Source organism: Felis catus, chromosome B2 (assembly GCF_018350175.1).
Source record: "Felis catus isolate Fca126 chromosome B2, F.catus_Fca126_mat1.0, whole genome shotgun sequence".
Classification (NCBI taxonomy): Eukaryota; Metazoa; Chordata; class Mammalia; order Carnivora; family Felidae; genus Felis; species Felis catus.
In genome coordinates this window covers 34,535,569-34,563,084 of record NC_058372.1, presented here as the reverse complement: position 1 = coordinate 34,563,084, position 27,516 = coordinate 34,535,569, and the positions used below count along the sequence as shown (strand labels likewise).

Sequence of the window (27,516 nt, the reverse complement as noted above, 5' to 3'; positions counted from 1 at the left end):
CTCTTTCTGCCCCTCTCCTGCTCTCACTCTCTCACTTGTGTGTTCTCTCTCTCTAAAAAAATTAGATTAAATAAAAATAACACTCACACTCTCTCACTTGTGTGTTCTCTCTAAAAAAATCAGATTAAATAAAAATAATAAAAATTACATATAATATATAAATTGGGTTCAAAATATGCAAATGTTTACTGCAGCCTGTTCACAAGAACAAAACCAGAAATGACCTTAATGTTCAACGACAGAGAATTTAGATTATGGCACATTCTCCCATATATTGTAGCCATTAACAAGAATCTCCACGGAGTACTAACATGTACATGTTATATTATTGATGGGAAGAAACAACTTTCAGAAGTAAAGAATGAGCCTATCTGTGGAAAAAAAAGTGTACTTGTACATGTATATATACATGTGCAGACAAGAAATATCTAAAATATTCAGAATTTTAACATTTTTACTTATTTATATTTTTCTATCCTCTGATTTTTTTTTAAAAAATGAGCTTATATCTTTTAATAAGGTCATTAGTGAATTACAAGCATAAGTCATCTATATTGTTCTATTAACCTAAAATAAAAAATAGGTACTAACTTTAATAAAGCCACTATTAACATTGTATCTCCTTCAAATGATACTTACATAGCTATACTCACAGAACATAAATTTGTATCCTCTGTTCGTAAGCCATAAGCATTTTCCATTTTACTAAACAATAATTTACAGTAATTTCCTTAAATATCTGCACCACAATCTACTTAACTATTCTCTTTATTGATGGGCATTATAGCCATTCTATTCATTCACACACACAAATACTATAAAAACTACTACAATGGACATCTTAATTCATACTGCTTCATCAATAATTGCATGATTTCCCTAGAACAAGTAATTTTTACTTCAAAGGACATACACTTGCACTTTTTAAAACATAATACGCTTACAAAAGAGAACAAGCAGGAATTGTTCAGAGAAACTGCTTTCTGTTTATCAGTTAAGCAGAATCCCTATAGCAAAGCTACTGAAACAAGGAATATACGACCCATCCCCAACACCACTGCTTTAAGCATTTAACTGCTCTGACCTAGCCTCCCGTTACTATCACTAATCAAAGCAATGTTTGGAGAGAGGAGAAATCACTCATTTCATCCTAAATTGAACACTGTAATCACCCAAAGCAGAAATTATTAATAATTTCTTAATCACCTAATAAAACCAATTAAATACTCAAAGGAAAGAAATTCAAATTTACTGAATACCTGACCATGTCACATACTATCTGGGAAATGTTTAATCCTTATAATAACTTTTTGAGATAGTTACATTTACTTTCCAAAATAAGAAACTGATGGTCAGAAATATTAACAACTCACCCAAGGTCACGTAACTCATACACAGTGGGATTCAAACCTAGGTTGGTCTAATTTCAGTGTTCACTCTTTTTCCAGAATGCCAAACTGCCCAGGATTAAGGGCAACCCAAGGAGCAGCTACTGGCTTTGCCTTTATGATAATGATTCACTTACTAGTATTACCAGTTGGGCCTCTTAATCACATTTTTTAAATTAGAGCTACAAATAAAAACCTTGTTTTCATGAACAACATCATAAAATGGAATTATCTTTACAATGGTGAGGTTCTCCAAACTAAAACTCAGGATACATTGCTTAATAAGTTTTTCCTCCAACTGTAAATTCACATAAAGTCTCCCAAAGTTCTAAAATTAACTCACATTTTACAAAGTTATTGATATGGTAAAGAAAAAACTAAAGAAAAAAATGTAAAACTCACTGAAAGCAGTTATGTCACAGTCACTCATCTGCTATGAATCCAGTGCATAGGATATAATATTCATTAAATAAAACTGAATGGTTAAGTACACATTCATACTTGCCTCCTCCCTCCCTGAAAAAAACTGGCTTACTAGATTCTTAATATATCCTAATATAATTGTTTAACTTCTAAATTTATTTATCCTACTTTATTCCACAATGGATTTAAAGCAGCCTGGAACTGTACATACATAATTTGAAATGACAGTGATTACAGGAGAATAAACTCTGGACGGATGAGGTTAATATACAAATGCATATTATGAGGGGCGCCTGGGTGGCTGTTACGTCCCACTTCAGCCTAGGTCTTGATCCTGCAGTTTGTGAGTTCAAGCCCCGCATCAGGCTCTGTGCTGACAGCTCAGAGCCTGGAGGCTGTTTGGGATTCTGTGCCTCCCTCTCTCTCTGCCCCTCCTCCAATCATGCTCTCTCAAAAATAACCCTTTAAAAATTTGAAAAAAAAATGTATATTGTGAGGTCCTTTCTAAATACCCATTAGAGGTGGGTCTCAATTTTGGCTCTGAGTCCACTAAAGCCATCACACAACAAGAGAACACAACCAGTTAAGACATGAGTCACAGGAACCATATAATAAAAACAAACTGGGTACTCAGGAGAACTGAAGAAAGGCATAATTATTCCTGTAGTAAAACCAGAGAAAAGTTCCTCCTGTGTACGTTTATGAAGGAGACACTGTATAATGTGGTAAAAATGTCCTAATCAACATTCTTACACAAATATAATAGTGGGTTTCTGATGGTTCTTTTCTTAGAGTATCCATCAGTGGAGACTTTCATAAAGCCAACATACAGTTCATTATTAGCAAAGGTGGGTGGAGAGTACATAATAGCATGGCACTCTGCTCTCTGACGGACTTAAAGAGGAACTCTTCAGTGTGTTTAGAAAAAAAGAGAGTAAGTTCCACGTTCCTCAGAATCCTCCAAAGAGGATTTTCACCAACTGAGCTTTTGATAGGTTTAGAGACACAGGTTTTGTTTCTGCTCCGTGGCTGGCACCCAGCTTGCAGATTTTGTGTAGCCAAGTAGAGGCAGATCAACACACTCTCCCAGCCAGGTGAGCTGCTAGGTAGAGGAAGAGAGACAGCCCCTTAAGAAAGGCGAGGGGCTGCGTACCGAGGACAAGTGCCCACACTCACAGAGTGTGGGAGTGTACAAATGACAGCACCAGGTCTTTCCTCAAAAAACAATTGGGGTTTTCCGCAAACAGAATGAAGAATGAGCAATCACCTGACAAGTCTCTGAGTAATCTGTGGGGATCAGAAGTGGTTTTACAGTTTCTTTCAATGGTCATAGATGACTTCACTAATCCCTGAATGATGTTAATGAGAAAAAAATGAACCCTCAATCATGGTTAAAAAGACAAACACAATTTTATTTTTGGAAATTAATGAAAAATTTAAATATATTAAAATTTGTAGTTACAATGAATTAACAAATTCTCATTAGTGCATTAAATTAACTAAAATACCTAAGGGGAGAGGTACCTGGGTGGCTCAAGGGGTTAAGCATCAACTAGATTTGGGCTCAGGTCATGATCTCATGGTTCATGGGATCCAGCCCCATGCCTGGCTCTGTGCTGACATGAAGCCTGCTTGGGATTTTTTCTCTCTCTCTCTCTGCCCCTCCCCGGCTCGTGCGCGTGTGCGCTCTCTCTCAAAATAAATAGACTTGAATGTGTATCTAAGGGGAAAGAAATAGTTTGCAAAAACATGACATCTCTTCTCCCGATCATACAGTTTGAGGCTTTTTTCCAATTGAATTCAGGTTAATTGATAACAGCCTTTAAAATGTGCCTTTTAAATAACTAAGTAATTTATACTACTAACTTGGGAACTTTCTCTTTACCTAGAACACCTAATACAAATTTCAATCTACAGCATACTGGAAATATGTTTTGGCACACATCTCCCACTTTTCCTTTCTTCTAAATTCAGGCAAACGTGCAAGTATCCCTGTAGTTTTTTTATTTTTATGCTCTACCCCTCCATTTCGGAAATAATGTCATGAAAATAAGGCAAATTTGTGCAAAAACTAGAACTCAAGTTTTGATTTAGGAACCTCAAAAAATATTCAGAGAAGCAAGAAACTTAAAACGGACTTTTAAAACTTGTAACATTTGAAACATTGTTAGTTTTTTTTTAAATATCTTCACTAACTCTCAAATACTTTTTCTAAATAACACTTTGATTTTTTTTAAAAAAATCACAAAATTATTTGACTATTTGCAACTATATATAGTACTTTTAAGTGGAATTTAGTTTCTTACACTAACACTTTCATACTTATGGGCAGAACAACAGATGTTATTAACACAATTGTTACAAGTATGTACAACATGACCAGTTCTCTAGCTTTTCAGTTTTAAATATTCCTCTCAAAGAAGCTCAAAACACAAATAACATATAAAAAACCCTATCAACGGATTAGTACCCTGAATGGAAAAAGGAATTTAATTGACCACATAACTTGCCTTACATAACTATTAAGAACTTTTATGCAAATTCAGTATTTTCATGAAAATCTCATTCAGATAGGAAAATGTATTTGTGACAGGATTTATCAGGGACACTAGTTATGTGGCTGGAATTCAGGGCATGACAACACATATGCGAGATACTTGCCACTCCTGATTGGCCCAATTCTTGCTGCAAAACTTCTAAGCAACTGGAGCAAAAATGTTTTTCACAATTGCTTCAATTTTTATTAGCCTGATGAAAACTAAAATTCAAACAATGCAGAAATTCACTTAGACGTGCAGTCTAAAAATCCAAACTGGGGTGCCTGAGTGACTCAGTTTGTTAAACATTGAACTCAGGATTTCGGCTCAGGTCATGATCTCAAGGTGGTGAGATCGAGCCCCACCCACGCTCTGGGTGCAGAGCCTAAGGTTCTCTCTCTCTCTCTCTCTCTCTCTCTCTCTCTCTCTCTCTCTCCTGTTGTCCCTCTCCTGCTCATTCCCCCTCCCCTTCTAAAAAACAAAACAAGAAAGAAAATAAAATGATTTTTGTAAGATATTTCTTCATTGAAGCTTTAAAAGTCACAGTGGAGGGATGTCTGGGTGGCTCAGTCAGTTAAGCCTCCAGCTCTTGATTTTGGCTCAGGTCATGATCTCATGGTTCCTGGGATTGAGCCCCACATTAGACTCTGTGCTGACAGCACAGAGCCTAGTTGGGATTCTCTCTCTTTCTCAAAATAAACAAATAAACTTTATAAATAAGTAAATAAATGCCACAGTGGTGTCTATTACCATATTTTTTTTTTTACTTTATTTTTTATTTTAGAGAGAGAGACAGTACAAGCAGGGAAGGGGCAGAGAGAGAGGGAGAGAAAGAATCACAAGCAGGCTCCATGCTCAGCGCAGAGCCCGACGTGGGGCTCAATCCCACCAACCTGGGATCATGACCTGAGCTGAAACCAAGAGCCCAACGCTCCACCAACTGAGCCACTCAGGTGCCCCTGTTAACGTATTTTTTTTTTTCAACGTTTATTTATTTTTGGGACAGAGAGAGACAGAGCATGAACGGGGGAGGGGCAGAGAGAGAGGGAGACACAGAATCAGAAACAGGCTCCAGGCTCCGAGCCATCAGCCCAGAGCCCGACGCGGGGCTCGAACTCACGGACCACGAGATCGTGACCTGGCTGAAGTCGGACGCTTAACCGACTGAGCCACCCAGGCGCCCCAACCTGTTAACGTATTTTTTTTATTGCAAATGCAAAATGATACATATGCATCAAGAACAATAGTTACCTCATGTTGATTACAAAAATATTACATGTGGATTATTTTATTACATGTGGCATTATTTTCCCAAGCCTCATTAGAATGTTGTCACCATGGGTTTATCTTCTCTACTTTTGTGTTTGAAAACTTCAGTAACAAACGTTTTGAAGTTATCATTAAATAATTTTTAACTGCATGCAAGCAAATATGAAATAAACTAACCATGTTACATTGTAACTATTTAGTACTACAATCAATGAACTTTGCTTTGCTACTACAATTAAAAGGCTTTTACAGTAATAGTGCTGATAGGCTTCATATCCAGAAAAGCACCCTTACAAGTATATGCTATGAACATGAGTATCTATAGATGCATGTAACAGGCATTAATGTGCCTTCACAATTTTTGGTTTGCTTAGTCTGTGACTCACCATCTTATATGACATATATTTTACAGTAACATTTAATGTATTACCCCCAAATTTGGTGGCTTAAACAAGATTTATTATCTCACAGTTTTTGTGAGTCAGGAATTGGGGAGCAGGATGCTGAGTGGTTCTGGCTCATAGTCTCTCATGAGGGTACAGTCAGGATGCTGGCCTTAGTTGGCTATAGTCATCTGAAGGCTTGACCGAGGCTGGAAGCGCCACTTCCAGGATGGCTGCCTTACATGGCTTTGGCAGGCCTCAGTTCTTCGCAATGAGGGCTTCTCTTCAGGACTGCTTGGGTGTCTTCTCAGCATAGCTGCTGGCTGTCCCTGAAGTGGTGGTTCTCAACAGAAGGCAGTTTTCCCCCAGGGGATATTGGATAATGGCTGAGTCATTTTTGCCTATTACACCTGAGGGGGGGGGGGGCAGTGTTGAGGGGGCTGGGGAGGGGGGTGCTATTGGCATCTCTATATGGGTAGAGGCCAGGGATACTGCTAAACCTCCCTCACAGCAAAGAGTTATCTGGCCCAAAATGTCAATAGTGCTGAAGTTGAAAAACTGCTCTAGAGAAACTCATTTCAGAGAAACGTTCAGAGAAAAGAGCAAGATGGGGGCCACACATCTTTTATGACCTACCCTCAGAAATCACACTCCATCATTACTACACATTCCATATATTAGAACAGTGAGTCAGTAAGTCCAACCTTCACTGAGGGTGAAGATTATGAGCTCCACCTCTGTAAAGAAGCATCAAGTAATTTATGGTCATATTTTTAAATCACTAAACAGTGACTTGATTTTTTTAAACAAAATATTGGAATTTTCGAGCTATCTCAGTTACTTTTGGGAATATTGTATTACTTAAGAATCTTTTTACTGCCCAAGGAAAATCACTGGAATTCCATTTAACAAAGCTACTTTTCATCCTAGTGAATGGTCTCTGCGGGATTTTGATGCTCGAATCTCAAAATTTTCTATTAAGCATAAACGTATGCGGTGTGATACAGAGAAAAGTAAACTAGTAGTCGAAAGATCTGAGTTCTAGTTCTAGTTTTGGCTCTGGCACTTCCTAGCAGGTGATCTCAGGAAGTTTCTACAAGCCTGTTCCCAAATCAATAAAATGGGGGTACCAGCTCTCTTTATCTCACAATGCTGTTTTGAGGTTCAAATAAGATTATGTGACTACTTTACGAACTATAAAAGATAGTTTTAAATGTTTTAAGTTGAGGGGTGCCTGGGTGGCTCAGTCAGTTGAGCGTCTGACTTCGGCTCAGGTCATGATCTCACAGCTTGTGAGTTCAAGCCCCACGTCGGGCTCTGTGCTGACAGCTCAGAGCCTGGAGCCTGCTTCAGATTCTGTGTCTCCCTCTCTCTCTGTCCCTAACCCACCTGCATTCTGTCTCTCTCTCTCAAAAATAAATAAACATTAAAAAAAATTTAAATGTTTTAAGTTGAAATAACATGCTATTATAAAATAGTTTCACAATCAGCTTCCAGCATGGGGTTTAACATAGTAGATTCTCACTATGTATTTTTAGATCTCTTATTCTCAAATCTGAGGTTGAGTAAACCTCTGAGATAACAGTAAAATAGAGAAATTAAAATATAATTGAGGGACCAAATCCTTGATCATTTGTTGTCATGATATGGATAACTAAAATATAGTTTCCTCAAGTTAAAATATACATTATTCAGCAATTAGATAGGATCTAAGACTACAATCAGCAACATAATGTACCAATATTTTAGACACTGAACTAAAACAAAAAACAAAAAATCCCTTTATTATTTGTTTCCAAACCTAAACCATGAAGGAGAGCAGAAGCTATAGGTGATCTGTGTATCCTCCAGTACCTGGAACATAATGCAAGATTAATAAATACATACCAAAACAGGTAGTTCTTGACCTCAAGAAACTGAGAAATCTAGCTGGGGAGTCAGAATAAATACTCACATAAACAAATCACTGAAGACTTTTAAAAGCAATACATTTGCTTCTTCCAATCCATTCTACACACTCCAGTCAGTATCAATTTTAAAACACTTTTCTCTCGATACTTTACAACTCAAGAAACTTTAACAGCCCTCCATGGCCTAGAAAAATGCAACTGCCTTAGCCCTACTCCAGACCTAGTTCTTCATTTCTGGGTGTAGGACCCAAGTGCCTACAGATGGTTCGGAAGTACAACCAGAATCTACAAAAGCTCCACAAATGATTCTGAAGTACAACCGGAATGAGAACCACAACTGGGTTCACCCTACCTGAGATATTCTTGCTGTCAAGCTAGTCCATCTCATAGCTAATTCTCTTAGTTATGTTTTCTCCTGTTACCTTAAAACATTCCCTTTCCTCCTCTCCAAATATTACCCATCTTTCAAAATATTCTTCAAATGCTTTTTCTTCCATGAAACCACTGAAACTACAAAAGCCCACAATGCACCCATACCTCTAGACACATCAATACCTTTTTTATATACACAGTTCACTTATATTTTATGTCTACTTCTTTTAACATTGATGGACATTTAACACTAATGGACGGCCAACAGATTTTCTTCACTACAGTAAATCTAAAGCATAAACGAATACATATACACACACATTTCTAACTCTCAAAATCATGCTGCCTTAATATTAGTTACAGAAACCTTCAGGTACTTGACTCATTATACGATTGCAGTTTTCATGAGCACTGTCATTTATCAGTGCCAATGAAAGCTTCCTTCAAACATCACCTCCATATCTCTTAGGATGAACCATATAAGCTTATAACATCAATCTATTTGTAGGGTAGTTAGTGCCACATTTGAGATCATCCTCAAGCAATGTGTAGAAAAATTATCAAGGGAAAGCATGAAACATTACATTTCAATGGACTTGAAATCCAAAGGGTTAGATATTTCTGAGATAAGGTTTGGAAATACAAATATGGACATACAAGTGTATGAGCAAGGCTACTGTTAAGATTGTATCAGATGATAAATTCAAAAAGAATATGCACAGAAAGTATAGTTTTTCTATCTTTTTGGAGGTGGAAGGTTCAAGTTATCCTATCTAGTTTTTCCTCAGGGCTAATCAATCCAAATATGTAGGGTTATATAAGTAGGTCTCAACAAAGGGTGATTTGTCCCCAGGGGACATATGGCAACATCTAGAGACATTTTTGGTTGTCACAACTGGAGGTTGCTACTGGCATCTAACAAGTAGGGTACAGGGATGCTGCTAAACATCCTACAATGCCTAAGAGTCCCCCACCAACAAAAAAAATTATCTCACCCAAAATGTCAATAGGTTGAGTAACCCTAGGTTATATTATATTTGGAAATGTAAACACGGCTTGATAGATGTTCATGAAACTGTCTGTTTTCTTAATTTGCTATTTTCCTCCCTTTGGTTCCCTTTAGCATCGATATCATTTAACTTATTGAGATTGCTAACCTCAAAGGAGATCATTCAAAGCATAAAGAAGGCACTTAGGACGCTAAACTAAGAATAGAAAATGAAGCAAGACAAACGTATAATGTCAAGAAAACTATTAGAAGTTTATCAATATAAGATGTCAACATCGATATTTCACTTCAATTTAATACTAAAATCATTAGGAAGCCTAATTTTATTACACCAAATGAGGAAGATAACTAAGATTTCCCGAGCATTTGGTAGCCTGGAGCAGAAAACGTAAATAGAAACTATTATGCAAAAGTCTAAGTTCAAGAGGCTCAAGTTAGCTAAAGCCCTACATGGATATCACAGAAGAGGGGGGTAAAAAAAAAAAAAAGAAAGAAATAGCTCTTGGGGATATTAAGAATAAAGCATTTATTTCTGGGGATAAAGTTCTTTTTACCACAGGAATGAGGAAATACAAAAAAGAAGAATTCGATATTACACTTGCATAACCCAGACACTTCAGGCTGAATGTCACAGGACAGACTAAGGGCATGATTAAGGGCACCATCCCAAGTGGAAGTACAGGACTGGGTTAAGAATCTAAAGGACCTCTACCCTCACAGTCCCTTGCTTCCCCTAAAACACAGCTTCCCTGAGCCCTAGGCAGATCAAAAGAAGAAGTTCTGACCTATTGTGGGCACGTGCTGATGTCATCACTTTCTAGATCTGAATCATCAGATGAAAAGGCTTCTCTGACACAGATTTCCAATACATATCCTTACACAAAGTTGCCCTAGATATAAAAAGTGACCCGTATATCACTGGAGTCAAGAGAGACACAAAAGAATCTAAAAGAAAATTTCAAGGGAAGCAGTAGAAACCTAAAGGTAGATATGAGATGGCAACTTAAGTGAAAGGATGCAGAATAGAACAGCTACAGAGGACATCCAAAGCAATCTCTGAGGAACCAATGTAAACGTGTCCCTTTTAGACTGATATGTTCAAAAGCAGGCACCCTTCCTGCTTTTTCAGTTTTTTTTTTTTTTATCTTTATAAACACAACACCTAACACAGTGCTTAGCACTGCCAATATTGAATTAATGAATTCAAGAAAACAAAGGGGACAGTTGATATGCTTTTTTGCCTTTTTTTTTTTTTTTTTTTTTGTGGCATGGTTGTGTGTTGTGTGATGCCTACACTCTGGACCATAAGCCTGCAAAAGCAACCAATGCATACTTGTGGGCAGACTGACAGTAAAACACACAGACTCACATACCTTCCTTCATGTCACAGGCACAGTGACAATACCACCAAGGCCTAGAGGTTTTGAGGAAAACAAGGAAATCTGTAACAACATCATTCAAAGTAACAGGAGCCAACGTGTTCAGGGTCTAAAGTTACTCAGACAGCAGCTAGACAAAATAAACATTTGTTCTATTACCTTTTTGTTATGTTGCCATGGGAATCTGTGTTTAGGAACACTTATTTTCCGCAACCAGATGATAGAGCAGTAAAAGGGGGATAGCTCCCGTGCAAGAGGAGAGAAGCCTGTATCTATAAAGGCAAGGAAGACAATAAATCCTGTGGGGTTTTGTAAGGTCACATGCATGCAGGATCTTTCAATCTATTCAAATTAATCGATCTGTTTCAATTTATTCAAGTTAACAGAGACGGCTTTGGAGCCTCACAGCTAAAACATTAGTAACAGGTAACAGTCATTGGGGGAAGGTGGAGGAATGTAAAGCAGATGCAGAGCCAAATAAAACAAAAAATAAATGAGATCTGCAATGTTGAAGGCAGGTAAAAATGTCTTTTAAAATATGACCCAATAGTACGAAAAAACCTAGAAGCCCAAAGAAGTTAGAAAACATTCAACCTGCCAGCAGGCTAATCTTCTTTTGTCAGCAGAAGTCTAGAGCTAATCTCTTTGCTCCCTTCCTTTTGGCAACAGAAACCTGAAAAAGTGAAATAAGCCCATGTTATTTAAAGAGCTGGACTGGAACACCCTGAATTTCTAGGGCCCAACAGAAGTACTGGCTCCGGTGCTCAGAGCCTTCTGGAATGACAGTTGTGCGCATGGGTTGGGGCAATGCACCAACTCATCGGACTCCCCCATTCTACCCTGAAGTATTATTAGCACCTCTAATGGGTGCTAACAGTTCTTACAAAAGTTCTTAAAAGGCCAAGTAAGGTCCTTCATGATCCCTGTGCATCTGCAGCCCCTCCACCCTCTTCTACTACTATTTGGCCCCTGGTTCATTCAGTGCTAGCCAGACTGGTCTCCTAGCTATTCTGGAGAAAGAGGCCTTTGCCTCAGAGCCTTTGCAACTCCTGATCCTTCAGCCTGGAATGTTCTTCCCTCCACACCCAAGTCCAACCAGTGTTCTAGATCGCTTCCTGCAGGTCTTTGCTCAACTGTCACTTCATCATCCAGGCCCATCCTGACTATCCTGCTTAGAAGTGCAACACAGCCATCCCAGTAATTCCTCTCCGTACCTTGCTTCATTTCCCCCACAGCACCGACCATCTGACATACTAAAAATTTTTTTAAATTTATTATCTACTTCTACTTTCATCCCTCTTAGAATATAATTTCTTATGGGCACAAATTTTTCTCTGATTGTTCATACTCCATTTCCAACACCTGAAGAACGACCCATACATAGTAGACGCTCAGGGTATCAGTATAACACACAGTCCTATCCTCAAGGAACCCATCTTTCTTTCCCTTTGCTTTCACAATCCTTACAATACTCCAAAGTTCAGATAATGGCACTAAAATCTATCCATTTGTCCATAGTCAAAACTTAGGGGTCATCCTAGACTCCTCTCTTCTATACTCTTTCTCCCCCACCTTCCACCTAGGAGCCAACAACTCAGAATCCAGGACCCATTTGTCAAAAGTGCAGAATTTACAGACCACCATTTTCCTCATTCTTAAAAATAAATTCTTAACAGGAAATGCTGGAAAACCAGCTAATTTTATAAATCTTTAACACACATGCACTTAATTTATGAAAATCCCTGAAAGCTTTATTTACAAAAAAATTTTTCAAGTTTAAATAGTTCTTTTTTTGTTTTTGTTTTTTGTTTGTTTGTTTCTCTTGTCCTGAAAAAACATGTGCGTGACTTCTAACTACATGGCAACCATGAGAGGAAATCCCTAGGTTCCAGGTCAGAGAAACTCACTTTACAATGAGGTTTTTATTGAGCATTACAGTAATGATACCTCTTAGATAGGAACAAATCAATACAAAATTTCACAGTAAAAAGCAAAAATCTAATGTATTTTCAAAAGCCTGGATAAGCAACTATTTCTATAATATCCTATGGTTATATAACACAAATATGTACAGATAGTCCCAACTTTACAAAATGCACATTGAAGAATTCCAAACCAACAGGATTCATAAATTCAGGAAATAACTATTTGCACTAATAATTACTTGGGGAAAAAAATGTAATCTGGGCAATGAGTTCATTTTTGGTCTATCAATTCTGAGGAAGAGGGGTAACTTTAATAAGTTAGGTCACTACCCCTCAGATTACCTAGGCAATGATGGTGGTGGGATTGGAGCTGTACAGTCACAGCTCTATTGCAAGTGACTCAGCAACCCTTCTTCACAAAAGAAGAGGGAAGGACAAACAGCACAAGAGAAGATGTCATCACACAACCTCAGCAGCTTACATGTAGAGGAAAGACGACTTCTAAAGTGTCAAAACCCTAGAACCAAATCCAAGGTACCACTGGCAAGCAAGCCATTTCCTTCAACGGATGAATCTCGTTCTTCACCTATATAACTAGGTTAATAACACCAGACTTCAGAGAGCAGGTGAAGACTGAACGATAATGCTCTGAGTGAAAATACTTTATAGTGTAAAATCCCATACAAATGTCAATTTATACTAAAGTGAGAGTGATCTAGCCCAGTGAATTTTTCCACCTTTGGATCCTAAGCCTCAGGGGCTCAATGCCATGTGCACTGTTGCCCATGAAAGGCCAAAGTCAACACACAGATCACCTCTGAAGCTGAGCTAGAGGGAAATCAAAAACAGAGTACTCTTCAGTATCAAGAAATTAAACTGGTGGAACTGAAAAGCCAGAGATTCAGAATACTTTTATTTAAAAATGGGAGCCAACAGAAAAGCATCAGTTAAAAAAAAAAAAAAAGGATTCAATAAATAAGATATGACTTTATAACAAACTTGACTGAATTCTTTCTTAAAAGTCTTTATATATAAATAATATAAATATTTGCCACTGTCTTTAAATATTTATTGGTTGGTACTGGCAACATGCAGCCAATCACCTTGCTTTTGGTTACAAACAAAAGCAAACGGGAAGAAAGATCAGCATGGGCCTATTATCACCACTAGAAAAATCAACGCATGCCCCCCTTACTGATCAGGAGTCAAGAAAGTCATCTTTGCATAGTCAACAATGATGTATATTCATTTATTTGTGCCCTGGCTCATCCTAAAAGAAAAAAAAAAGAAGATTAAAAATGGTGAATGGCTAGTAACACTAAAACTTAGCTTTGTTTACTTTTATTATATTTATGTATATACAATCTTGTTCCACAAAGCATTTAGGAAGTTGGATTTGATATCTTAGTAAATTTTGCCATCCTCTTACTAAAAATCTTGTATGTGCTTTATATACTGATGATAAATATAAACCACAAAGCAAAATGCCTAGAACATAGTAAGCAATCCATACAATGTAGTTATTATTCGCATTAGGCTATAAGCTCTCCGAGGGAATGGATTACCTCGCTCTGTCTTGTTCAGGGCTCTATCTCAAGAAACCTAGCTCGTTACCTAATCCGTAGTTGGTATCCAATATTGTTGAATAAACAACTGAATATGACTTAAGAGTAATTCTCAACTCTCGCCTATTTTATGGCTGCCAGTGCTCCACCTCCTCTAATCAACAGCAAAGGTCTGGAAAAACCATACCCAGAGGAAAGGCATTTAAGTTCCTGTTTATATTTCCTTAAACTCACCACAAAGAGTCCCCCCTTCTGTCTCCAAACCAGAAAATCAATGCTTCGCAACAATGTATTCTCTTAAACGATTTTGCTTCATTTCCCCTCACTGACAATGCACAAAGTTCCTTAAAACTTCAAGACTTGGTTTAGTTCCCTTTACCCCCTAAAAAGGAAAGGCATACCTATAAAACCTTATCAACTCTCAGTTTCTAGTCTGATTCCTTGATCTTTGATTCACAGTTGGTTATCATACAGGCTGCTACTTGCTTTTTTACTATATACTTAGCACAAATTAAAATAATGAAAATAGGCTTAATATAAGAAAACTTTTTAACTTATACATCAAAGCGGATCACACTTCAGAGCAATCAAATTAGGAAACTGACACATATTTTAGTGAGGCTGCATTCCTTAAAACACTTTCAGAGATTCTTTTTTGGAACAGACTTCAGATCCAGTTCTACGAGTCACACAAGAAATTCTGTCATTACTTTACAGTTACAACTCCTATTTGACCTAAAACAGTATCATCAACTTGAATGCCTAATCTTTTTCACCAGACGTGAGTACAAACTCTCTTCTTTGGATTCAGCTTGATTTTGTTGTTCCCTAAAGTCAAATCTGCTCCCAAAGAATGAAGGTAGTGAAAAATAACACAGGCTCCAGAAAGGATACTAAAAGAAATTAAAAAAAAAAAAAAAATGTTTTCTGCAACACCCGAAAAACTGCTAATTGAAAGAAACTCTTCAAGTAACTCTGAATGAGAGAACACTTACTTGTAAATCCAAATTTTGATATTTTCAATCCAAAATCAGTTACATTTATTTACAGTCAATTGTCACATAGTATCAGATGTATATTCCTCCACCAATATACCACAGGCTACACTTCCAATCCCTTGGGGAAATACTACTAAAAAACAATGAACAAGCTCTGCCCCCTGTAAAAACACTTAAGAAACTTAACAGTGGAGGTCTCTGAGGAAAGGAATAGCATGGTTGGAGAACAAGAAAGGAAATGAGACTTTTCACTAAATATCCTTTTATACAATGTGAATGTATTACCTATTTTTAAAAATCTGTTTAACAAAGTACTTCAAAGTGTCAGAAACTGCAGGCTTCTGTAAGCCAGAAAGTATAGTACTAAAGAAATGTAAAGGTCATTTTAATGACACTTTACTGTAAATCTGGATCTCCAGTTCCAGTGCAAAGCTGTTCATACCAACAACAGGAAAACTGCAAGCAGTTCTTTTGAAGTTCACTAAACTCCCCATAGTTAAGATATTCTGCTTTACCATTCCATTAAAGTTTAAGCATCATTGGAAACAAAAACTTGGTACTATAAAAATTAACGTGTCAATTCAAGAATGAAAAATAGAGGTAAAATAATCAGCTATTAAAGGAGCCACAATCCAAATACATCTTTGAAAATGAGCAAATAACACACACACATATATGTGTATATGTAGTACAATGTTGCAAATTCCCTTAAAATGTAAACTGTCGCACTATAAAAATGGGGAAAGATGTCAAGCATGGTACCATCAGCAACTTAACTCAAGCAGCTTGAACTAGAAAATGCAATATGATCTGTTGCTTGACACAGTTGCACAATCTCAATTACCCAGAAGATTCTACCAAACAGGAAATTCATAATGTGACTTTAAGAAACACAGGAATTACAAAGATTAACACGTCCAAAAGCCTGGAGTTTGTTCCAAAAAAAAAAAAAAAAATAATAATTTTATAAAGGCCCTTTTCAAATGATGCATGCGCATGAATACATGAATTACTCTCAGATCAGCAGCTCTCAAGACACAGCGAATCTAAACTACAGTGTATAAAACCGAAGTTAGTGAAACATTTCGGATCCAGAAGTTTTATATCAATTTCATTTAAAACACACACAATGTGAATGAAAGCTGAGATGTGTCTCTTCCTTCCTCTGGGTTACATTCCACATCCTTCTGAAAACCACGGTGTACCTCACGCTACAAATGGAGACAAGTTCCCTGCAAACTCTCTAAGGGACTTTGGAAACAGTTACTCGCAAGATGTCTTGCAATTAAAAAAACAACATTTACAATACCTCCCAGCATTGTCAACAACTTTTTGATCTCGAGCGCGTCCAGCGGATCTGAATCTCACTTGCTCCAAAGGAGAAAACTGTTTTGTCAAACAATACCTAAATGAGCAGCGGTATGTGACTAATCAGTGAGGCCGCCAGTTTCTCAAGCTGCAGTATTCTTGCAGGCACTACCACCCACCCCCACTCTGCGAAAAGGAAATACGCTTTCAGCCGAATCGGAAACACACCACTCAAGCTGGCACTGGGCTCGCCGAGATAAAGTCGGTATTTCGGGCTCTATGGGTCGCTGCTGATTCAAGTGCGAATTCAAAAAGAATGCTTCTCAAAAGGAGATTTCGAAAGAGGTTTGCAAAAGAAGCCGGGACAGAACGCCCTTCGTCGTCAGTTTTGTTCAGACGACCGCGCTCTCCCGGTCGAGCTTTGCCCTTCTGCTTCTCCCCGCAGCTCCCAGGGCTTGTCGTCTGCTTAGAGGGCACGCTCGGCGCCCAAAGCGGGAGCACCTCCGGAGAGGGTCTTTCTGCTCCATGCGGGCAGGGAGACCCCCGAAGAGACACCCCCGCCTCCAGGCCAGCCCCCGGAACAGAACCCCACCCCCCACCCCCAGCCGACAGGCGCAGGGTGCGAGCCAGGGCCGAGCTCCGGCACCACCGCCCGCCGAAGACCTGCATCTTGCACACAACTGACCACCTACCTGGGGGTGCAGAGTGAGGGGTGCAAGGGGTACAGGGAGTGCAGGACAAGGGTCGAAGGGCAGCGATGCCCTCCCCCAAGGAAAATTCCTGCCGCTTGGTGCATCGCTGAGCTGTGGGGGCAGGCCTGGCTCTGGGGCATTGAGGGCCACCCAGCCCCACCGCAGCCCCAGGCCGGATGACACTCACCACACGGAGCCATAGGCACCGGAGCCCACCGGGGACAGGTTCTGGTAACGCTCCGGCACCTCCCAGATTGTCTTGTTCAGCTCCTGCCGGTAGAACGTGGGCCTCTCCTGAGACATCTTCCAGCGGCGGCCGCGGGGCTAGGAGGTGGCCCTAAGGGGCCCCGCCTGCGCCCGCACCGGCTCCCCGGCCCTCGTCGCCCGCCTGGCCGGGCGGGGACCCGGCGCTGGCAGGCGGCGCAGGTGCGGCAGACGCGACCCCGCCGAGTCCCGCGCCCGCGCGGCCCCTGTCAGCCGCAGCTGCTGGAAGCGCCTCAGCGACGGGGAGCGAGCCCGGCTGAGGGCAAGGGCACGCTCCGGGGCTCGAGGCTGCGACCACCACGCTCCCCCTGCACCCTCTCCCCCACCGGGCCGACTCCAGACTGCGCCGCGGGAGTACCGCTCCAGCTGCAGCGCCCGCTGAGGTTCCAGTGGTCGCGGTTCCAGAGCCAGCGAACAGGAGCCTCTGGCCGTAATCTCGCGAGAACAGCTCCCGGGACTCTCAGCGAGTCGAGATTTTACCCAATATGGAACCCGCCCACGGGAGGGGGTTGACGACGGGAGAGGATGGGAGGAGTACTTCTCGCGAGAAAAGAGCAACAGCTGGCGACCAGAGGCAGGAACTCTCAGGGACTGTTCTTAAGGGCGCGAAGGCGGACCCGGGAAGGAGGGATAAGTGGGCAACACATGCCGCGTGCGCCCCACCGTGGTCACCGGGGCGAATGCCTGGCTCGGTGCTGGAGAGCGACAGTGACTAATAGGGTGTCGGGAAAAGAACCGAAAGATCTTTGAACTGCGGGTAGTCACCAACAGCCGAGCATCTGCTCACTGGAACCCTTAATTTCCAAGAAATACATTTAAAAAGGTAGGTTCTGGCCAGAAAGCCGTTGTATTGCATCCGTTCAAGGACATATGGCTTATTCTTCGGAATTATGACGAAAACTGTCCCCAAAGCAAATATTAGCCCTGCATGAAGGCTGAGGTTTTTCCACTCTCTTAGTGGTTCTTAAACTTTTATGTGCAGAAGAATCATTTCGGGTGCTTAAAAATGCAGAGTCCCAGGACGCACAGGGAGTCTAAGAGTATAGGGTCGGTGAAGGCGCCAAGAAAGCGCATCTTTACAATATGCCCCAGGCAGTTCTGATTCAGGAAAAGTCTCCAGTATCTCCCTTTGAGAAGGATTTCTGAAATCATTACTCTGAGGATTTGAAACCGAGCCCTGCTCTGAAGAGCTTCCAGCGAAGATGATTTTAAGCATTTGATTCACTCCTCTCAGATTAAGGAGTAACAAGGCAAAGATTACACTGTTTTATGGAAGTGTCGCATTAGGCAAGTCAATTGACCTTTCTTGACCCTAGTTCCAGTTTCTGCAAAAAAAAAATTCCTGCCTTACGTTCCCACCTAACGGGGTCATTTGTAAAGCTGAACAAGATAATAAAGTGTGAATGGGCAAGGTATTATAACCCCATACCTACCCCCCACTGTTACCATCCTATTCCTTTGTTAAAGTTTGTTCCAATCTCTCTTAGAAATAACTAGATCCAGTCCAGGACACTTCTCAACACTTCCCATGATTATTCTCTTTGGTGTTATGCTTCCCTTGGAGTGCTCAGATTTTGCTTATCTTGTCACAGCATCTAGCACAGTGCCTAGAACAACCTGCAGGTTAGGGAGCTTTCCAAGAAAGAATGAAGGCTGAAGGAGGACATGAGAGCAAAAATGTCACTGAAATAAAATGGCAAGTGGGAGTGGAAAATCAAGGAGGTGAATGGACGATGGAATCCTACAGAATTCATATAATTACCCAACAAATTGGGATGGTGAGGTGAGAGTGGCTGAAAGGGTAAAGATTCAGGAGGCAATCCATTCACTCACTCCTTCAACAAATCTGTACTGAATGCCTCCTAGGTGCGGGGCACTCCGATTAATGGGGATCCGCAAACATGCTGCCTCCATGGAGTTTACAGTAACAGCGGGGCAATCATCCAATCGTTCAACACAAATTTATTGAGCACTTACTGCATCTACCACATTGTTTAGGCACGGTTAATACAGCAGTTAATGAACGAGATGAAATTCCCCGCCCTTATGGGGGTGACAATTTACAAAAAGGAATAGGTCCGGTGAATGATGCATTACACACTAACACAGTAATCGAGTCAAGTGTAAAACTGCAAAGGGGCCAAGCAGGAATACAAGGCATAGTTAGAGACGGTGACAGGGACTGAGTAAACTTCAGAGGGTTAAAGGGCAGGGAGCAGAGCAAGAGACCTGGGCTGGAGAGCGTCCTTCCGTGGGAGGAGCCAGGCTAATGATGGCAGAGAGCTAGGGTTGGAGACCTGGGTGACCTTATTATAGCCTCAGTTTTCCTTGTGTGTCTTCCGACCTGACAAGGTCGTCGCGTGATTTAAGTGAATTACTGTGTGCGGCGTGCCGGGCACGAGGGCTGGCATCAAGAGGGCCCCCAATCAAGAGCAGTCAAACCCCAAAGCAAGTGGAGGCCTGGGTGGCACAGATTAAAGGGCTTCCCTGGCCCCAGGAGCACCCGCTCGGGGCTCCGCACCGTAGCTGCCCTAGCTCTCCTTCCTCGCCCCCCTCTCTGGTGCCCCGCCCGCCAGAACGCCCTCGGGTTCGGCCGCAACGGCTCGGGAACGGCCGGCGTCCGCGTCTACAGCGCCGCCAGCCAGGCCGCAGCTGCGTGGGACCTCAGCGTCCGCTCCCGCGTCCCCGCCGGGAGACCCAGGTGGAGCCGTGGCAGAGAGCCGCCCGGGGCCGGGGGCTGCAGGGTGGAGCCGGGCGCGGGCGTCCGGGTGCGGGGCACCAGCCCCGGTTGCCCTCCGAAGTCCCGGGGCGGGGGCTGCGTCAGTGGCCGGCAGGGCCCGGCGCGTCGCGGGCGCTCAGTGTTTGTGGCATGAATGAATGACGGTATCCCTGAGAGCTTATCTCTCAGAGGTAATCTTCTCTGCTTGGGAAAGGCCGCCGAACCGCAAAGACAGGGGGCGGTGCATGCGATTTGCAATCGGAGCCTTTCGAACTCTTTGGTCCGAGTTGCCAGAAGCCCCAGCCTGATCCTCTCGCAGCCTGATCCTCTCGCTACCACCGTCTGTCTCCTCCTGCGGCCCCACTGCCCAGGCGCGCCTTCTTCTTTCAGACCTCACCGCTCTGTTCATTTTGTTCTTTGGGACTGCGCCCCCACTCCCACCTGCCATGGCTCCCTTCTCTTTCTCTCAACTCCTATTGATGTATCAGTGCCCCCCTGTGAAGCCTTCTCCAACATCCTCACCCTGACCATGAGTTTCTCTCCAACACACCCCACTGGTCGCATCGAAGGTAGTTGTGTATGCTTTTGATGGCTGTCGACCCAGTCCCCAAGGCTCTTCATCCCCAGCCACCAGACAGCATAACTGAAGGATACTAAAAGCAGTGCACCCCGCTTGTGCCTTTGCTATATCCCAAATACATTCCCTATAAAAATGGAGGTAGTAACGGGCAAAGGGCTGTTGTTTCTGATGAAATTACAAATGCTTATTTGAAATTTTGGAAGTGGATATTACCTTACCATAATTATAGAGAATATAGGAAAGATGACAGTATGAGGCGAAAGATATTCTTGCAACTAAACTAAGGTTCAGGATTTCACATCTATCAATCAGGTTAATGGTCAGAAATTTGGGTTGCATTTAAGTTTTTTATTATTGGCCTTTAAAATACTTTCAACATATTATGTAAATGAATCAACAGATGGTTGATAGACAGGGGTAGTTTGGGGGATGCAGGGGCTAGGTCAAATGTGCCTTTTTTATTTTTTAATGTTTATTTTTTGAGACAGAGAGAGAGTGCAGGCGGGCAGGAGCAGAGAGAGGGGCAGAGCATCCAAAGCAGACCCTGTACTGACAGAAGCTAGCCCCATGTGGGACCCAAACTTGTGAACTGTGAGATCATAACCTGAGTGAAAGTCGGACATTCAACCGACTGAGCCACTCAGGTATCCCAAAAGTGCCTGTTTTTTAAAAAACATTTTTAAAAATGTTTATTTGTTTTTGAAGGGGGGGGAGAGAGAGAGAGAGAGAGAGGGAGAGAGAGAATGAGCGGGGGAGGGGCAGTGAGAGAGGGAGACACAGAACTTGAAGCAGGCTCCAGGCTCTGAGCGGTCAGCCCAGAGCCCGATGTGGGGCTTGAACTCATGAACTGTGAAATCATGACCTGAGCCAAAGTGGGACGCTTAATCGACTGAGCCACCCAGGTGCCCCCTTTTTAACATTTTTTTTTGAGCTTATTTATTTTTGAAGGAGAGAGAGACAGTAAAAGTGCCTGTTTTTAACAATGCCCCCAAATTGAGCATAGGAAGACTAACCAAATAAATGATAAATAAATAATTGGCTACATTTACAGCAGTCCTCACACTTTATTGTGTAGCAGAATCACCTGGAGGTTTCTTAAACCAACTGCTGGCCCATCCGCAGAGTTTCTGATTAATTAGGTCTTGCTAGGTGGGACCTGAGAATTTGCATTTCTAACATGTTCCCAGATTATGCTGATGCTATTTGTGTGGGCACCAAGTGTGGGCTTCACAGATGAAAATAATTTGTTGGTAGTGAAGCCAGATGCCCAGAATCACGTTTGTAGAAAAAGAAAATGAAACCCTAGGAACTTCAGACCCATAGTCCACCCACCTAAATATTTTGTCTGATGTCAAGAAGCATCAGGGAATTGTTTTCTAAGCAGTCACTTAGCTTCAAGATTATGGGTAGAACTTAGCATGTTATTGATCACACCATGTGCAAAGACCCGTCACACTGATGCCCTCAGGAGTCAGCAACAGAGACCCCCTCTTGCGTTGTGTCTCAGCTGAAAGGTCATTCCCATCAGTGTACTTTGATAACTTTTTTCTGAAATGCACCACCTTCTCCACACCAAACTGCATCTGCCACTTGTAAATAGGAGCTTCTTATCATCAGAAGTGTCCTGCTAATGCATGAAAATCAACCAATAGGGTTCCAATGAAATCAAGAAAGACATAATGGAGCTGCACAAAGTCTAGAGATGACTAAAAAAAAAAAAAACAATAAGGAATCATGTGTTTTGTCTTTATCATGTGATGACTTCTTTAAAGACAGCTTTCCTCCTGTCCCTCCTAACCAGCCTCACTGTGGTCCCTCCCATGAGTGATGACTTTATTACTTTCCCCCTAAGCTACAGTAATAATAATGGTCTCCAACTGGACTTTCTGCCTCAGTCTCTTTCATTTCCAGCACTGTCCAATAGAACTTTCTGTGATGATGGAAATGTTTTATACCCGCACTATTCATATTCGGTATGGTAGCCTCTGCCCCATGTGGCTGCTGAGCACTTGAACTGTAGCTAGTGCAACTGAAAAACTGAAGCTTTCATTTCGTTTTATTTTAATTAAGTTAAATTTAAATAGCCACAGGTAGCCAGTGGCTACCATGCTGGATAGTATAGCTCTAGACCATACCACTGACACTTTGTCTTGCCAAAAAGCACTTCTCTGTGCATATTACTAGTCCTGCTCAAACACTTTCTTTTTTTTGTCATGATAAGTGTACTCTTTGATCCCTATCACCAGTTTCACACATCCCCACAACCCCCTCCCCTCTAGTAACCATCAGTTTTTTCTCTACAGTTAAAAATCTGTTTCTTGGTTTCTCTCTCTCTCTCTTTTTCCTTTGCTCATTTGTTTCCTAACTTCCACATATGAGTGAGATCACATGTCTTTCTCTGACTGACTTATTTGGCTTAGCATTATACTCTCTAGCTCCATCCATGTTGTTGCAAATGGCAAGATTTAATTATTTTTCATGGCTGAATATATATATATATATATATATATATATATATATATATATACACACCACATATATATTTCATGGCTGCATACACACACACACACACACACACACACACACACACACACACACCACATCTTCATTCATTCATTCACCTATTGATGGATACTTGGGCTGCTTCAGTAGTTTGACTATTGCAAATAATGCTGCAGTAAACAGAGGGGTGCATATATCCCTTTGAATTAGTGTTTTTGTATTTTGGGGAAATGCCCAGTAATGCAATAGTGGTTCTATTTTTAATGTTTTAAGGAACCTCCATACTGTTTCCATAGTGGCTGCACCAGTTTGCATTCCCACCAACATCCCTTTTTCTCCACATCCTTGCCAGCATTTGCTATTTCTTATGTTTTTGATTTTGGCCATTCTGACAGGTATGAGTGATATTTCATTGTGTTTTGATTTGCATTTCCCTGATATTAAGTGATGACAAAGATCTTTTCATGTGTCTGTTGGTCATCTGAATATTTTCTTTGGAGAAATGTCTGTTCATGTCTTCTGACCATTTTTAATTGTATTACTTATCTTTGGGGTATTGAGTTGTATCCCTTCTTTATATATTTCAGATACTAATCTTTTTTCAGATATGTGATTTGCAACTATCTTCTCCCATTCCATAGGCTGCCTTTTAGTTTTGTTGATTGTTTCCTTCACTGTCCAGAAACTTTATTTTGATGTAGTCCCAATAATTGTTTTTGCTTTTATTTCCTTTGTCTTGGGAGGCATAGCTAGAAAAATGTTGCTACAGCCAATGTCAGAGAAATTACTGCCTGTGTTCTCTTCAAGGATTTTTATAGCTTCAAGTCTTGCATTTAGGTCTTTAATTCACTTTGAGGGTTTAAAAAAAATGTTTATTTATTTATTTTGAGGGAAAGAGAGAGTGAGAGAGCATGTGTGTGAGTGGGGAGGGGCAGAGAGAGAAAGAGAGAGAGAATCCCAAGCAGCCTCTGCGTTGTCAGCACAGAGCCCTATGTGGGGCCCCATCATACGAACTGTGAGATCATGACCTGAATTGAAATCAAGAGTCAGATGCTTAACCGAGAGCCACCCAGGCACCCCTTGAGTTTATTTTTGTGTATGTTGTAAGAAAGCGTCCAGTTTCATTCTTTTGCATGTTGCTGTCCAGCCTTCCTGGCACCATTTGTGGAAAAGACTTTTTCTCACTGTGTATTTATTCCTCCTTTGTCAAAGATTAATTGACCATATAATTGTGGGTTTATTTCTGGGTTATCTATTCTAGTGGATTGACCTTTGTGTCTGTTTTTGTGCCGGTACAGTTTTAATTACTATCACTTTGTAATATAACTTGATGTCTGGAATTGTTATACCTCTGGTTTTGTTTTCCTTATTCAAGATTGCTTTGTCTATTTGGTGTCTTTTGTGGTTCCATACAAATATTAAGATTGTTCTAATTCTGGGAAAAATGCTGTTTCAAATACTAAGTAGGTAAAAAATCTGGGTTCAACCCAGCATTTTAGGCCCTTCAGGAATAGGCCTTAACCTACCTTTTTGGGCTTGACACTGACTTTACTCCATCTACTAAATTACTTGCTTTATATTATCTCTGTAATTTTATCTTATTTTCTTCCTGAAATACCTGATTCTTCTCCCTGCCCCCAGTTTAGACAGTGCAGAGCTCAAATCATATCCCCTCGGGGCGCCTGGGTGGCGCAGTCGGTTAAGCGTCCAACTTCAGCCAGGTCACGATCTCGTGGTCCGTGAGTTCGAGCCCCGCGTCAGGCTCTGGGCTGATGGCTCAGAGCCTGGAGCCTGTTTCCGATTCTGTGTCTCCTTCTCTCTCTGCCCCTCCCCCGTTCATGCTGTGTCTCTCTCTGTCCCAAAAATCATATCCCCTCTCCCCCAGAAGGCCTTTCTCATCCCCCTAGGTTGGAATTATTAACCCCACTCTGTAGGTCACATGGTATTTGGATGTAGCATTTTTTGGAGCCAAAAAGATGCAGTTCAGGTTCTGGCTCTGCTATTTGACTCTGAGAAACTAAAACTAAACTCATCAGTAAAATGGGTACAATCAGTATGAGGAAAATAGTACCTCTCTTGAGAGGATGTGTGTGAAGAACCTGCCAAATAGCAGGGCAGCAATAAATGTTAATACCTGTCTTTCCCACTTCTAAACTCTTACAGCACTATATTTTGGGATTTTTATTCTACTAAACTACAGAGTCTTTGTTCTTTTGTATCCCCAGAGCACCTAGCATTCAGCAAATGTTTGTGGGATACTAAATTAATTGACCACAGATGAAATAGTAGGTGAATTCTGAAGTCACAAGTGAAGGCCAAGAGGGACACCTGGGTGGCTCAGTCAGTTAAGTGTCCGACTTCAGCTCAGGTCATGATCTCATGGTCTGTGAGTTCAAGCCCCGCATCAGGCTCCATGCTGACAGCTGGGGGCCTAGAGCCTGCTTCAGATTCTGTGTCTCCCTCTCACTCTCTGCCCCTCCCCTGCTTGTGCTCTCTCTCTCTCTCTGTCTCTCTCTCTCTCTCTCAAAAATAAATGAACATTAAAAAAATGTTTTAAATAAAGGAAGGCCAAGAGTACATATGGTAGATATTTATAAAATTGTGAAAATAAAAGCAGACAGATCTGCTTTTATCCAAACTTAGTCTGGTAGATGGGGGGGCAACCTCTCAAAATATCAATGATGTAGATTGAAGACAATAAAATGAAATCTTTCTGTAAGTGAACTAGTGGGATACAACACCTCCAAAGGGTGTGACAACAGAAAATATATATACTTTAGCGTGGAAAGAGAGAGAAATTCTTGGGGGATAAAGCTCTTGGTGCAAAGGTCACACCCTGATGGTCCATTGGCTGATTTCTGGCCTGCAGAGGTGTTTTGTTCAATGGGATATGTAAAGTGATGGACAACACTTGCAAGTCAGAAGACCTCAGATAAAAATCTGAGATAAAAAATTATGGCTTCACTTGAAAAAGATCCAATCTGTGGGTACCTGGATGACTCAGTCGGTTAAGCATCTGACTTCGGTTCAGGTCATGATCTCACAGTTCCTGAGTTCCAGCCCCGAGTTGGGCTCTGTGCTGACAGCCTGGAGCTTGCTTCAGATTCGGTGTCTCCCTCTCTCTGCCCCTCCCTCTGCTCAGTCTCTCTCTCCTTCAAAAATAAATAAACATAAAAAAAATTTTTTTAGGGGCGCCTGGGTGGCTCAGTCGGTTAAGCAGCTGACTTTGGCTCAGGCCATGATCTCGCGGTCCGTGAGTTCGAGCCCCACGTCGGGCTCTGTGCTGACAGCTCAGAGCCTGGAGCCTGTTTCAGATTCTGTGTCTCCCTCTCTCTCTGACCCTTCCCCGTTCATGCTCTGTCTCTCTCTGTCTCAAAAATAAATAAACGTTAAAAAAAATTAAAACAAAAATTTTTTTAAATAAAGAAAGGAAGAAAAAGATCTGATCTGGTCATGCTGGGCCCCACGTGACCCATGCCAGCTGGAAATGAGTAGCCTTTGGTGCCTCTGTCAGCTCCAGTGTCCCCCCCACCCCACCCCCCACCCAGTACCTCGATGGGCATATATTGCCTGCTTCATGCCAACCCCACCTTAGTGCCATTTTCAGGAACAAAATGCTGGATTCAAGACCCTGGACCCAACCCAGGATGGCAGTTTTTGTCATCTCATTATACTCGGCAGGTTACTGGGCTCTCTCAGTTGCCAGGAACAGATACATTCCAGTAAAGGAAGCTTGTTGTAAGATTACGTAGGAAGGGGCGCCTGGGTGGCTCAGCTGGTTAAGTGTCTGACTTCATCTCAGGTCATGACCTCACAGTTTGTAGCTTCGAGCCCTGCACCGGTCTCTCTACTGTCAGATCCTCTGTCCCCACCCCTTCGTCCCCTCCCCCATTCACAGTTTTTTTTTCCCTCTCTTTCTCAAAACTAAACATTAAAAAAAAATATTACATGGGAAAAGTAAGGAAGACTGGATGAATATTCCTACAGGTGGGGGAAAGAAAGGGAAAAATATTGCTTGTTTTAATGTACAGTTCTGTTTCTTTCTGTAAAAGACACAAATTACTAATTCTCTTTTGTTTTTTAATTTTTAATTTTTTTAAAATTTACATCCAAATTAGTTAGCATCTTGTGCAACAATGATTTCAGGAGTAGATTCCTTAGTGCCTCTTACCCATTTAGCCCATCCCCCCTGCCACAACCCCTCCAGTAACCCTCTGTTTGTTCTCCATATTTAAGAATCTATTATGTTTTGTCCCCCTCCCTGTTTTTATATTATTTTTGTTTCCCTTCCCC

The 27,516-nt window shown here is 41.4% G+C and overlaps 2 protein-coding genes across 12 annotated transcripts in view; one reads left to right on the top strand and one right to left on the bottom strand.

Annotated features, from left to right (window-relative positions):
- MAPK14 (mitogen-activated protein kinase 14) overlaps nt 1-17,873 on the bottom strand; it is a 74,872-nt gene extending 56,999 nt beyond the window's left edge. For 2 of the 6 annotated variants that reach the window (XM_011282246.3, XM_045057446.1), the window contains exon 1: nt 17,346-17,873. In XM_011282246.3, the coding sequence (XP_011280548.1) occupies nt 17,346-17,461 (116 nt within the window). In that variant the 5' untranslated portion in view covers nt 17,462-17,873. The remainder of the gene's footprint in view (nt 1-17,345) is intronic. The other 4 variants (XR_006597709.1, XR_006597710.1, XM_003986062.4 and 1 more) reach the window with 3 other exon arrangements.
- Nucleotides 17,874-18,054: 181 nt separating this feature from the next.
- Nucleotides 18,055-27,516, top strand: part of SLC26A8 (solute carrier family 26 member 8) — an 84,427-nt gene continuing 74,965 nt past the window's right edge. For 5 of the 6 annotated variants that reach the window (XM_045057443.1, XM_045057442.1, XM_045057441.1 and 2 more), the window contains exon 1: nt 20,281-20,710. In XM_045057443.1, coding sequence (XP_044913378.1) covers nt 20,296-20,710 — 415 coding nt within the window. In that variant the 5' untranslated portion in view covers nt 20,281-20,295. Of the gene's footprint in view, nt 18,246-20,280; nt 20,711-27,516 lie in introns of those variants that run through there. The other variant, XM_045057444.1, reaches the window with a different exon arrangement.